The sequence below is a fragment of the Peromyscus maniculatus genome, chromosome 20 (assembly GCF_049852395.1).
Source record: "Peromyscus maniculatus bairdii isolate BWxNUB_F1_BW_parent chromosome 20, HU_Pman_BW_mat_3.1, whole genome shotgun sequence".
Classification (NCBI taxonomy): domain Eukaryota; kingdom Metazoa; phylum Chordata; class Mammalia; order Rodentia; family Cricetidae; genus Peromyscus; species Peromyscus maniculatus.
Genome location: NC_134871.1, coordinates 54874054 through 54887746, shown reverse-complemented (window position 1 = coordinate 54887746; position 13693 = coordinate 54874054). Strand labels below are relative to the sequence as shown.

The window sequence follows — 13693 nt, the reverse complement described above, 5'->3', positions numbered from 1 at the left end:
TAGACTTACCCACAGATGGGCCACCATTCACCCTGGCCACGTTGGGCTGCCGCTCATGGTGGGAGAGGGTACACTGTCAGGCCTTGGAGAGTGGGGACTAGACCAGGACACTGGAAGTCATCTCCGAGATCTTGGGAGCCACTGATGGTTGTTGAACTAGGTCCTTGAGCCCAGGCTGTCTGCATCTGAAAAGGATGGGCTCTTCTGAGTCAGTTCTCACTTGTTCTGTCCTGGAGGAAGCAGGCGAGGGCCCTGGGCAGCCCCAGCCAAGGCCCCAGGAGGGATGGGGAAGCCTAGAGTCACCCCCCCATCCCTACTCAACACCTGGGCATGTCACAGCCTGGGGCCAGTTACCAAGCCCACGGAGCCAGCACCCAGGGCTTTGTTCAAGACTCGAAAGCGAACATATTACAGCATGCTAGTTGCAGGGACCCTCAGCCCGCTCCAGCCCCTCTTGCTTGACCTCACATGGCTTGTTCTCCACAAACTACCACTGGCCTCTTGTCATGTCATTCCCCCCCCCCCCATCTCCATGGCAACAGACGGAGGGCTTGGCTCATTAAAACCAAATAAAAACGGCCCTAGCAGGAGTGGCAGCCTGATGAGTAACTGCTGAGTAACTGAGTCAGAGCAAGTGTGGGCATAAGTAGGTGAGAGCTGAGGCCCAAAGCGGGACCCATTGCGGGACGCCTTGGGTCATCCTGAAACACACCTGCCAGCCAGGGCACCTGCCTGCCTGCCTGGGGCTTCAAGATGGGTTTTCTGATCGGACTGGAAGAGGTTGAACATCCCTGGTGGTTGCCTGGGCCTGGGTGGTGGTGGTGGTGGTGGTGGTGGTGATGGATGACACCCACCGCTGTCTACCCCTATTGCAAAATTGCACAATGGTTTGAATTTTCTAGGCCCCTGCATTGGAGGTCAGCTCGGTCTCCACAGGGCCCCTATCCTGGGGTCAGTGGCTGTTTAGCCCCCCTGTACCCCAAGACCCACCCTGGACTGGCCACCTCCATCATCCCTCAACAGTTGGTCAGCTGACTTTGCCAGGCCTGATTGGAGGGGAAAGGGAACCTCCAGCTTTCCTTAGGGTCTGGGTGATGCAATTTAGACCCAGGGACATAGATTCCCGCACTTTCCAGCTTCTGCTTTGTCTGGAACTCCTGGGCAGCCTCTACCAGGGCAGGGACAGGGCAGCTCTGGGGCCTCTGAGAAGAACACTAACTATACAGGACTGGGCAGAGTCCGCTGAGCTTAGGGGTGGTCTCTTATCTCTCGCATCTCCTGTCATAATCGGAGCCCAGAGCCCACAGACCCTGGGACTGTGTTCTGACCAGAGAGGGGAGGCTGGGGGTGAGGGCAGCCCAGCAGGGCAGCACGGTGAAGTGGAGACTGCTGTAGGTCCAAGACATTGCCTTCACCCTGTCCTCACCTTGAGGGAAGAGGGTCCCCCAGTGAGCTCCTCTTGGGAAGGAAGATGCCCTCATGTACACACCCCCAGCTGGTTGGTGGGGAGGGAGGGAGGCTTAAGCCAACAGGCATAGAGTTGGTCCTTGGTGTGGTTTTTGGATCTGATTTGACTCGGAACCATTATTTTGTAGCGGTGGGTCCCAGCAGACCCAGCCTCCGGAAGCAGGGCCTGCAGCCAGGTACCAGGGACAGGCTGGGACAGGCAGGTGCTGGCATGGGACCCTGCTAAGGCTGGGTCTTGGGCTTTCCACCACCCTAGCCATATTTGACCCTTGACCCTGCTGTCTGTAGATAAGATGGTAGGGAGCCATCCCTCACTGGAGCTTACCCTCGGTTCCTGAGGTGGCCTTCCTAAGCCTGCTGGGCACCCACCCACCGCCGTGAGCTGGAACCCTGAAGGAAACAGGGAGTGGGTGAACAGGGAGGGACCTGGGAAAAATGAGTCCAAGATGGAAGGCTTGCACAGCCCAGCCTGGGGCCATGGTATCTAGATAAAGAAGAAAACAGGGCAGGCCTTGCCCACTTGAGGAGCTCTTGGACCTACAAGAACTCAGGGAGCCCTTATAGGGCTGACCTGGTAGAAAGGGTCCCCATCTGAGCACTGGGGATATCATCCTGAGAAGGCAGCCTGGAGGAGAAGGCATTAGAGCCAGGCCTCAAGAGGAGAAGGGAATCTTACCCACAAAGACCAGTAAAATCTACAGGAGGTGTGAGCCACACCCAGAAGTCTTGAGTCATCATCCCTGACAGAGGATGGGGAGAGAACAGGGTATTAGCAGGGTGGGGGATGGGGTGCCTTCCCTTCTCAGTTTTTTTTTTTTTTTTTTTTTTTTTGGTTTTTCGAGACAGGGTTTCTCTGTGTAGTTTTGGTGCCTGTCCTGGATCTCACTCTGTAGACCAGGCTGGCCTCGAACTCACAGAGATCTGCCTGGCTCTGCCTCCCGAGTGCTGGGATTAAAGGCGTGCGCCACCACCCACCGCCTGGCCTCCCTTCTCAGTTCTGTCAGTCATCAGCTTAGCTCTGCAGCAGAGAACCATGTTAGGTTAGGGGGGTGTCCTGCCTAAACTACACCTGGGTGGTGGCTAGCAATGCGTGGCTGCTGCCCAGAGGTTGGAAGGAGAGGGAGACCCGGGAGGCCAAGGCCTGAAATGGACTGAAGATGAGCAGAGGTAGGCCCTGAACTCTGTGGAGTTATGACTACAGAGACTCTGTACTTCCTCATGGCCCAGAATACTGCCTTCTGCCCAGAACACAAATGGCCTGTCCCTTGGGAATAGGGAGACAGAAAATGACAGTGGTGTGTGCTGGTGGGTCACCGAAGACACAAATACCATTCAGATGCCCTTTTTGCCTCCCTTCAGGGTGGGGTTCATCAGCCCCAGTTTAGTGAGTTGCAAGTTCAGAGAAGGCAGGTACTGAGCCCAGGGTCACACAGTAAGTAGATGGGCGACATCCCCTGTGACCACCTGGCTCAGAACTTTAGGGCCTCATCAACCCACACCCGTTGTCTCTCTCCCCAGGGAGTCGCGAGGCTGCCTTCACATACGCCATCACCGCGGCAGGCGTGGCACACGCCGTCACCGCGGCCTGCAGCCAGGGCAACCTGAGCAACTGCGGCTGTGACCGCGAGAAGCAAGGCTACTACAACCAGGCGGAAGGCTGGAAATGGGGAGGATGCTCGGCGGATGTGCGCTATGGCATTGACTTCTCCCGACGCTTCGTGGATGCTCGTGAGATCAAGAAGAATGCCCGGCGTCTCATGAACCTCCACAACAATGAGGCAGGCAGAAAGGTAGCACTCGGGCATGGCGGGCTCAGTGGGCGTGGCGGGTATGGGGGCATGGTACCTGCCTACAGAGAGGTACTTGCACTGAGTCCTCTTAGTGCTACTTCTGAATCTCTCTGCAACCCCAGGCAATCTTCCTGTCCCATCTGCAGGTGTGATATCTAGGATTGGGACACGTGGGACCCGTTTCTGTGTAAAGCATGAGCTGGGCCTGGCTGGGGACCTGCAGATGGGCTAAGCCCCTAGGCCATCATAGCCCACATCCCTGGATCTAGAGGCTAATCAATCAAAGAAATAAACAAACCCCAAACCAAAAAAAAAACAAAAACAAAAAACAAAAACAAAAACAAAACAAACAAACAAACAAACAAACAAAACCCACAAACAAACAGAAAAACCCAGACAGCTGAGGCCAGAGGAAGAAGGGAGATTACTGTCTCCCGATGGGCAGGTAGTGTCAGCTGTGGACTCAGGCGGAGCAGTCAGGGTTTGCACATGGGTGGAATGGTGTGAGGGCAGGAATGGAGGACAACCAGGTCAGGACACACTAGGGAAGAAGTCAGAGTGAGCCCGGCTGCCGCAGGGAGATGAGGGCCCCAGATACTGCGCTGGGAGGAGCAGCTGCCACGGCGGCAAGATGGCCCGAGATAGGGCAGCCAGCCGAGCAGAACATGGGCTGGACCTGGCTCCTCGGCTCTAGGGGCTGCAGCCATGCCTGCAGGGCCTGGGGGCTTCTTGGATGAACTGGCCTTTCCAGGCAAAGAAGAGTCTCCCCCTCCGAGAATACCGCCGAGACCAGGGTCTCACTCGTTTATCCGGTTAGCACTCTGTCCTTTTCCTGTGCCAAGCAGCAGAGAGGAATCCAACTGGCTAGAGTGTCCGGGATCACCTAAGGGTATAAAGGACCTAGGCGTTCAGGGGGAGGCACAGGAGCTTCCTGGAGGAGGTGGCGGCTTAGGAGTGGGGTCTTGAAGGACATTCAGGGGAAAGGCAAGGTTGATCCTGGGAGATGGCTGCGAGGAGTTCCAGCCAATGGGAGCAGGATGGGTGGATGAGTCAGGCCCAAGGAAGCAGGAGCTGGCATAGAAACAGGATGAGGGTTGACTTTGATGTGGGGTGTCCCCCCAGAGGGGGCTGTTAGATTATGGTGACGCACAGATGAGGGGAGCGTGGCCCTGTGGCCTCCAGGGCGCTCACAGAGAGCCACACATCTCCAGATAAAGGCTGGTTCTTAGCACATGATTAAAGCTCTCCGCCAGGGAGCCTGAAGAGGGGGCCTCTCACATGGACGATAGGCAAGGCTGGACCCTCGTAGGAGCCCCTCGAGTCTCTTCAGTGGCTTGTTTCTGAGCAGATTTTTTTTTCTCTCTTGGAAGGAAGATTTCACTGTCCCCCATTTGCAGATAAGGACAGTGAGCCCCAGGGCCAGCTGCTACAGAGCTGGCCAAGCGGCCCCTCAGGCCTGAGTTCTGGTCTGTTCATGGGGACAAGGATTCCAGGCAAAGGGCTATCTGAGGACCAGCTACGATCATCTCCAGTTCAGGTCTGGGATTGATCTGGTAAAGAGGTGCAAGGGGATAAGGCAGGAATGGACCCTGGAGATAAGGGAAGACAGAGGCTGGTAGTGGGACTAGGGACCAAAATGAAGGATAAGGGGCGAGTCCTGTCAGCAGTTGGCTGAGGAGACAAGGGCATACGAACAGCTCAGACACTATCCTACGGGTTTGAAGGAAATCGGTGTCATGAACCAAGATGGAGAACAGGCCGGGGGAGAGCAGGATAGGTGGAGGCTGGTTAGGAACAGGGAGGCCGTAGGGAAAGGGTGTTAAGAGTATCAGTGGTACCCGGGCATGGGCAGCACAATTCACCGAGGCTGAGATGGATTGTGAGTTTTAGGCTAGCCTGAGCTACATAACAAGATCCTGTCTCAAAAAGAGAAAGAGCCAGATGCGGTGGGATATGTTTTTAATCTCAAGAGGCAGAAGCAGGTAGATCTCCAGTAGTCTGAGGCCAGCCTGGTCTACATAGTAAGTTCCAGGCCAGCCAGAGCTACACAGCAAGACACTGCCTCCCCTCCCCCTCTAATAGAAATAGTGATTAAAGGTCACAGTGCCCATACCACCTCTGTCCTCAATTGTGTAGGAATTGACCCTATACCTCCGCTGAGCCTTAGTCTCCCCATTGGCACAATGGGTGCTGGATACTTTGCCAGACTCCTCTGGTGCCCCTCCAGTGGCCCCGTCCCCTGAAACTACCAGCACACTTTGGCCTGAATCCCCGAAAGCCAGCTGGTGGCTACAAGTGAGCCTTTTCTTCCAAGCAGCTTGGGGCTAGCACTAGCTATAGTGTGGGGCTAAGGGCCTGAGTTATCACACGGCTCCAATGCAGGGTCTGAACCTACCCTAGGGCATCAGACAGATGTCTCGGAGCACCTCAGACTCACAGTGTAAACAGGACAGACACATGTTCTCCCACTCTTCTCGCACTGAAAGCTGGCATCAAGGTGTGGTGGGGCCATGCCCTCTCCCAAGGCTCTGGGAGGTAGAGTATGGGGCAGAGTCCTGTTTACCTTGACCGGTTTCTAGAGGTCCCAGCATTTGTTGGCTTGTGACTGTGTGTTGCTCCAGCCTCTGCTGCTGATTGTGTGGCCTCTGTGGGGGCTGTTCTCTCTCTCTCTCTCTCTCTCTCTCTCTCTCTCTCTCTCTCTCTCTCTCTCTCTCTCTCTCTCTCTCTCTCCTGAGACAGGGTTTCTCTGTGTAGTTTTGGTGCCTGTCCTGGATCTCACTCTGTAGACTAGGCTGGCCTCGAACTCACAGAGATCCACCTGGCTCTGCCTCCCAAGTGCTGGGATTAAAGGTGTGCGCCACCACCACCACCACCACCCGGCTCTGTTGTCTCCTCTGTCTCATAGAAGGACACTCACTGCTTTGTGGGCCACCCTATTCCAGTTCCATTTCACTTTCGTCTGGTCCCATTGATATCACTTCTAAGATTTCCTGTGATAGGAGACCTGGGCAGCAGCCTCCAACCATCTCACTCCTCATTCGCCTCAGGCTGCACGGACTCAGACTGGGACTGGGATTCTGGATGGGCTGGGGTGAGATGGGCTGAGGTCAGAGCCCAGCTCACCATGGTTACCGATCCAGCCCTGCTTCTCTTCCCCAGACACCTCATAGGCTGTGCTGGTCGCTAGAGAGAGGTGCCCTCTGGTGTCTGGGCAGAAAGAGACTGTTTCCAAAGAATACTCAGATGCGAGGGAGCCAGGTCAACAGTTTTGCCCCCTTATCGTCCCCACCAGAGCATGGAGCAAGGGCAATCGGCAGATGGAGTAGATGCCTGAGAAGGCAGGATCTGTGGTTTTTTTCTTTCCTCTGTTCAGACATAGTGATGGCCAGGGCTGTTCCTGTGGGAGGGTCAGGCACTGTGCTCAGGACAGCACTGGGGTCCTTCCATTGATACTCACCAGGCTGGAAGCTGTTGCTGGGAGCTGGGGGGATAGCACCCTATCAGCTGGCCATGTCCTAACCAAGGGTTCTCGACAGTGGTGCCCGGTGAGCTTATTAGACTTATTAGCTTATTAGCCCCACTGTACAGTTCTGGGAGGAAAATCCACACCAAGTCCAGAGTGTGGCTGCTGCTCTGAAGCCAGCAAGACCCACAGCCATCCCTGGGCCCGGAGTCACAAAGAACAGCAGGCAAAGGCCATGCCCCTACGGTTCCAAGATCCCTGGAGAGGCCGGGCCACCCACAGGCTCAGGAAACAAAGTGTATGAGAGCCCCATGGACAGCCTGTCTCCAAGACCTCAGCTGCTCCCAGGCTGAATATGAGGCACCTTCCCCACCCAGGGCTGCCCCGCTGGGATAGAGGGATGCTAGACACCCCTGGGCTATCCAGCCTTCTAGAGGACTTTGGCCCCAGCCTCATGACTCCCCTATGCTGGTCAAAAGGAGTGATACTCCAAGGCCCTGGATCCTCCATGTCGGCCCTTTCCCCTGGGTGCAGTTATCACCATGCTCCTGTGTGTTGGAGGGAACCAGGACCGCAGGGCAGTCAGCGTCAGGCAGGAGACCCTTTCTGCGACCTCCAGGTGTCTCCTGAGCGCCTGCTCTCCGTGTCCCAAGCTCCTGCCTGTCCCTGGCGCCACTGCTGCTGTCGTTCTCGTGGCGAGGGCTCTGGAGAAGGAAACGGCACATTCTTGAATCCTGTGATCACTTCCCGGCGGCGAGGCTCCAGCTCAGGGGACCCAGCCAAGCGAGGATTCGGCCCCTCACTCTGCAAACACCTGCCCAATCAACTTCATCTGCCCTTGTCACCGGCAGGGCTGGGCAGGATCTGATGTCCTCAGGCAGAGGGGTAGAAGAGAACAGATCTCTGATGAAGCTCAGGAGCTATGGCCTGGGCAAGGGGTGTCCAGCAGGCCGCAGTGACGGGCCACAGCGGTAGCTGACTACTGGCCAGCATGGCCCCAACCTGGACCCCCATTGGTCTCAGCCATTGGAGGAGAGTTGTCAGCCAGGCCCTGAGTGACCTGTTGCTCCTACCTGGGACCTGGGAGGGCCATTTTAGCTAACTGGTGGGCAGGTGGCCATGGCAGGGCACTTATCAGGATTGATGAAGACTAGCAGAAGGGACCAGAGCCAAACAGAGCTGAACCAGGGGCAGGAGAGTCACCAGGATGGACAAGGGATCGGGGAATGTAAGGAACAGGTCCCAAGTGTGCATGATACCACTCTGGCCTTTCTGGCCCACCCACTGAACCCAGTCTGAATCCCACCCTGTTCCCCTTCCTCTCTACCTCAGCCTCTCCCTTCTTCCTGACCAGCTTCTCTGGTCCTTGCTACAGGCTGTCATTCACTTAGCTGGAGAACCACCATGGTGATACCTGCCCAGGGTTCGTCCAACAATGAGAGATGTAAAGCCCCATCTTCCTCTGAATTCTCAGCGCACTGTTGTGTCTTTTGGTAGGCCCTCTTAGAATGCCCCTTCCAGTCCCCTGTCTATCTAATGAGCGCCTACCCTTCCACCCACACCCACCATAAGCATCACCCTCTCCAGGAAGCCCCCACAAGTCCCATTAGGTAACTGCATACACTGGCTTGCTTCGCACAGATGTAGTCTGAATGAGAATGGCCCCCATAGGTTCATAGGTTTGAATAATGGGTCCCTAGTTCAGGAACTGTTTGGGAAGGATTGGGAGGTGTGGCCTTATTGGAGGAGATGTGTCCCTGAGGCAGGCTTTGAGGTTTCAAAAGACTCTCGGCATTCCCAGAATTCTCTCTGTCTCCTGGTCGTGGATCAAGATGGGAGCCCTGCAAAGGTGTGAACTCCCACAGGCCCTGGGAGTCATGAGTCTGTTTCCTCATGTTTATTATACTGGACCATGTGTCCCGGAGGTCCTCTGTGAGGTCCAGGGAAGATGCTGAGATGGAGGCAGTCTCTGTGGGAGTCTTCTTTTCACTCATTGTTTCCATCCATCCATCCATCCATCCATCCATCCATCCATCCATCCATCCACTCGCTCACTTGTGGAAGCTTCTTGTCTAGGGCAGAGCTGGGGCTGACAACAGGTGCCCTTGACAGTGAGTTCTACCCTGGGGGTGGGGCTAGAGGCCAAATGCCGGAAGGCCCAGGCTGTGGAGGTGAGGCCAGTGAAGCAGGGACAGCTGACAAATGGCCCCTCGGCAGCCAACAGGGCTATAGCTAACAGTAATTCCCCATCTTTCATCAGGCCGGCTGGCAGGGCCCTTTCGATCTGGGTAAATGAGTACCTGGGGTCAGGGCTGGCTCTGGGAACCGGCCTTCCTGGGCGAGAGGGAGGCCCAAGGAAAACACAGAGTTGCTCCCATCCCGGGCCCTCATGCATCTGGGAGAAAGAACAACAACCGGCTAGGCCTGGCTGTGGGCTTCCCAGAGGATGGCACGACTGGGCCTCGCTGACCCGTGCCCTCACCCTCCCAGTTCCCTCCATCACTGGCACGCCAGGCTGCCATTAAGCAGCTGGCTGTTAAGCTCTGACTGCATGCCAGGCCCTGCACCAGGCATGAGGCGGTGGCAGGGAGATGGAGACACGGAGGGCCTGCTCTTATTAATCACCTGCGGTGGCGGGGCCTCTCCCAGCACAGCGTTCCTACCTGCTGCCCTGCAAGTGGCCCCGGTCCCATTTCCTCATTAGGGCTGGATTTGCCCAAATAAGTCTGATCAGATACACCACACTCTGCTGGGTGCGCACATGGGAACCCATTTTTAGCAGCTTAAACGAATGAGCTCATAGAGGAGACACAGAGAACTCTGGAGGGCACCCAGTCTCTTCCATCCCGCGCTGAGATTTTTTACTCTGTCGCTTGTAGGTTCTGGAGGACCGCATGAAGCTTGAATGTAAGTGTCACGGTGTGTCGGGCTCGTGTACCACCAAAACCTGCTGGACCACGCTGCCCAAGTTCCGGGAGGTGGGCCACCTGCTCAAGGAGAAATACAACGCAGCCGTGCAGGTGGAGGTGGTGCGAGCCAGCCGCCTGCGCCAGCCCACCTTCCTGCGCATCAAGCAGCTGCGCAGCTACCAGAAGCCCATGGAGACGGACCTGGTGTACATCGAGAAGTCGCCCAACTACTGCGAAGAGGACGCGGCCACGGGCAGCGTGGGCACGCAGGGCCGCCTGTGCAACCGCACCTCGCCCGGCGCCGACGGCTGCGACACCATGTGCTGCGGCCGCGGCTACAACACGCACCAGTACACCAAGGTGTGGCAGTGCAACTGCAAATTCCACTGGTGTTGCTTCGTCAAGTGCAACACGTGCAGCGAGCGCACGGAGGTCTTCACCTGCAAGTGAGGCTGCCGCGCAGGCGCACACGGCGCCCACCCACCCCGCGGCCCTCGCCATTTTGCACATCCTTCTTTGCTTCTGGAGCTGCCAGCTGTGGGCACAGGAGGGTAGAGTTGGGGGTGGGGAGTTCGGGCTACTCCAGGCTCCTTCCTACCTGCTCTGCCCCTTCTGGAGGCACAGTAGTGCCCTGACCTGCCCAGCATCCAAGGCCAACGCAACGGTCTGATACCCAATGGAGACAGATTCCTTTACTTCTCTTTGGGAAAATTGAACCTCAAGGTGACCACGAGACTCTGAGGGTCACCTCTCTGCCTGGTGGCTGGACACAGAAAGGCCACACCCACCAGTCACACTCAAAACTGTTTCCTGGGCTGTGTCCTGCCAGCCCCGGACAGTGTGGATGGATGTTGACAAAATTATTTATGTTTTCTTAGCATCAGATGAGGACTCAGTACTAACGACCGGGTAGCCAGACCTAACCCGATTCAAGGTTGCCCCACCGCCATCCCCCTTCACTCACTTCTCCTGGCCCATCCCTGGAGGGTCCTCTACTGCTTGAAGGACCCAGGGATATCAGGGTTGGCTCGGAGGCTGGCTGGTGGGGGCACTCCTCAGCAGCACCCTGGGAGGGGCGTGGTGGGTCTACAAGCCTGAGATAGCCTCAGAGAACAGCCCGTCTTCCATTCCATTTGGAAACTGTCATGCAAATCGAAGGTGGCTTGTGTCAAGTTCCAGGCATGCCTCTTCCTCTTCCTAGCCCATCATCCTCCCAGCCCGCTGCCAGCCTCTGCCTCCAGTTTACAAATCCCTCTCTACTCTGGAGCCATCCTGATCCCCAAGACTGCCCCCACAAGTTCAGGAGAGGTCAGGGACAGTGGCCCCACATGACAGATGGAGACAGAGCAATCTGAATATTTACTGGAGACCCCATGGCTCTGTGAACTGTACCCCTACAGTCCCATCCCAGCCCAAACTCTGGAAGTAGCTGAGGTGATGGGAGGTTGCATCCTCTTCCGGTACCGTGGGGTTTGTCCTTCCATTCTGACCCTGATGCCAGAGAATTGGCATCCAGAATTTAGGGCTGTATCTGCCAGGCCCCCTGCCTGTTGTCCACAGACACCTGCTTGAGGGTCCTCACATCATGAGGACATGGGACCCTCAAGCAGGGGTCCGTGGGAGGCTTGATGTCCTCTTTCCTCAGGATCTTCCAGATGGGGACACGGGCTCCGACCTGGGCATATCCCTCCCTCTCCTCCACACCACCTGGCAGAGGTAAGGAATTGCCAGGGCCGACAGCACACTGCCCACGGCCTTCCCTACACTAAGGTGTTTTCATAGCAGAAGTCCAGGGGAATGTGGGGTTTGGTGGCCACCAAGCCAGGTGGCCTAAACATTGACCTGGGGAGAGTGACATCTGTTTGCCCTTGCCTTGCATCCAGCTGTGTGTCCCTCTCATGTCAGGACGTTCCAAGCCTCTGGGCCGCTGGAGATGTCCCACCCTGATCCCAGCCCCATCTCCTCATCCTAAGTCCTGGGATGCCCAAGTCCATAGCCCTGTGTCCCCCCCCCGTGAGGAGCCTGGTTAACTTATATTGTTATATAGCGTCCCCCGTCTGTCATGTCTCTTAAGTTATTGTGACCTACACTGGGTACTGGAGGGGGTGGGGGATGGCTTCCGCCGCTGTCCCCCAAGCCAGGCTCCTCCTTCTGCTTGAAACAGACCCTCGGGGGCCGCTGATGCCACCGAGGCAATCCGCACTGTCCCTGGGCTGCCAGGCACCTGCGCCTGCTCTCGGTCAGCCGCAGACCTTGCCTAGGGGAGAGAGGTGGTTAGTGGACCCAGGCAGGGCACTGGCTGTCCCAATGCTGTGTGCTGGGGTGGAGGTGGCCGGGCACCACATGTCCTTGAAGTGCCCTACTTCTGATGGGCTGTGCTGCTGCCCCCTCCGGAGGGGAGCACTTGGCCCCAATAAAAGCTGGAATCAGAAACGTGAATGTGTGTGGAGTCTCCATGGGATTTCCCCTGCAGTTCTTGCCCTGAGGGTGGGGACACACGCCCCCCACCAAGGCTGGGCCCTTTGGTCTTCACCATTTCCTTCACCTCCTCTGCTGACTAAGAGGCCTGCTTCCTTCCATACTGCACTTGAGGCCCATGGCCAGGTTCGGCTGCGACCACCAGGCTTGCCTGCCTTTATCAGCCAGCAAGAATCCCTGGATATATGCTTACACCCAGGCCTTGAAGCTTCTCTAAGAGGGTTCAGGCGGCAAGGACACAAGGCCTAACGAACTTGTCTGATGTCCAGGAATTAACCACGGATCTGGACCCAATATGCCCTCCACTGGAGGGGTGGTGGAAGGATCTGTCTCTGCTTCCATTCCCTTCCGACTTCAGGTTCCTAGGCCTGAGGACCTGGGTCTCCCCATCTGTTTGTGGTGAACTTCTGGGGGCCTCCTGTTTTTCACAGGGCCTGAGCCCAGAGTCCTTAGGGGCTTGCAACCCTAACTGATTGCCTGGCCACAATCTGTGGTGACCACACACTGCCTACGGTGAATGGCATCCCTACCAGGGTCAGAAGGCATGTGGCAGGGCTGGTTTGACCACTGCCCACTGTCCCAGGAAGCCTGGCATTGGGTCCAGCCAGCCATGTGCCCTGCAAGGCACCCACAGAACATGCATTAGATCCAAGTCTCCTGGAGGAACTTCCAGCTGCGCTTTTCAAAAGGGGGGTATGCAGGACCCTGCATCCGACCCTCGTTCTTTCCCGATGCATGGAAAGAAAGCCTTGGGATGACCCTCCCCGAGGCACGGCCTCTGTCTCTCCAGCAGAGAGCAAGAGGTGGCGAGGTGGCCCAAGGCTGGGGCTTGATGATCTGTAGGCTGAAGCATGCCTGGGGCCCAGGCCAGGGCTGGGCAGGCTGGCAGGAAGCCCTGGGTTCCCATGAGACAGTCATCAAATCCCCAGTGGCGGCTGCAGGGGAGCGCAGGGTCCGGCTACTCCCACAGGGCCAGGAATGAGGAAGGAGCCCTGAGAATGCCCTGGCCCTGGTGCCCAGACTGTACTTATTTCTTGGCTGCGATTCAATCCCAACCCGGCCTCCCAGGGCCAGGGCACGCATCCTCGGGGGCCCTGCCTGAGGCGTGGAGTCCGCACTGCCCGGCCTGGCCCCAGGCTTTACCTTAAGGCACTTCGAGAGCATTCACCTGGGCCAGCCCAGGTGTCCCCAGTGGCTTTTTGTCATCTTTCAAGTGATACCCCTTTCCCCTCAGTTCTAGTCAACCCTGCACCTTTCTGGGTCCTGCCCACCCCAGGGGCCTTTCTTCTAGCATGCCTGGCACTTCCCTTCCTAGAATGGCCTGCCTTCTGTGCCCCAAGAACACAGAGGCTGCCCAGCAACGAGAATCACGTAGACTCCAGAAAGGATTTGGGGACGCTGTTACTGGTGAGCCTGGAGTTGTAGCAAAAGCCAGCTCACTGCCCCCCATCAACCCTGCTCCTTCACGCCTGTAGTCTTACCTTAACTAGGCTGAGTTCTGACCTCTTAGGGCTCGAGCCATGTGCCCCTTCCTCTCCTCCAGGTGGTACCCACAGTTCCAAGGCAGGAGGGAAGCCCAGGAATGA

General features: G+C 56.9%; 1 protein-coding gene across 2 annotated transcripts in view; it reads left to right on the top strand.

The window, feature by feature from the left end:
- Wnt7b (Wnt family member 7B) overlaps positions 1-12062 on the top strand; it is a 46889-nt gene extending 34827 nt beyond the window's left edge. For both annotated transcript variants that reach the window (XM_006980280.4, XM_006980279.4), the window contains exons 3-4: positions 2986-3257; positions 9600-12062. In XM_006980280.4, coding sequence (XP_006980342.1) covers positions 2986-3257; positions 9600-10079 — 752 coding nt within the window. In that variant the 3' untranslated portion in view covers positions 10080-12062. The remainder of the gene's footprint in view (positions 1-2985; positions 3258-9599) is intronic.
- The last annotated feature ends 1631 nt before the right edge of the window (positions 12063-13693 follow it).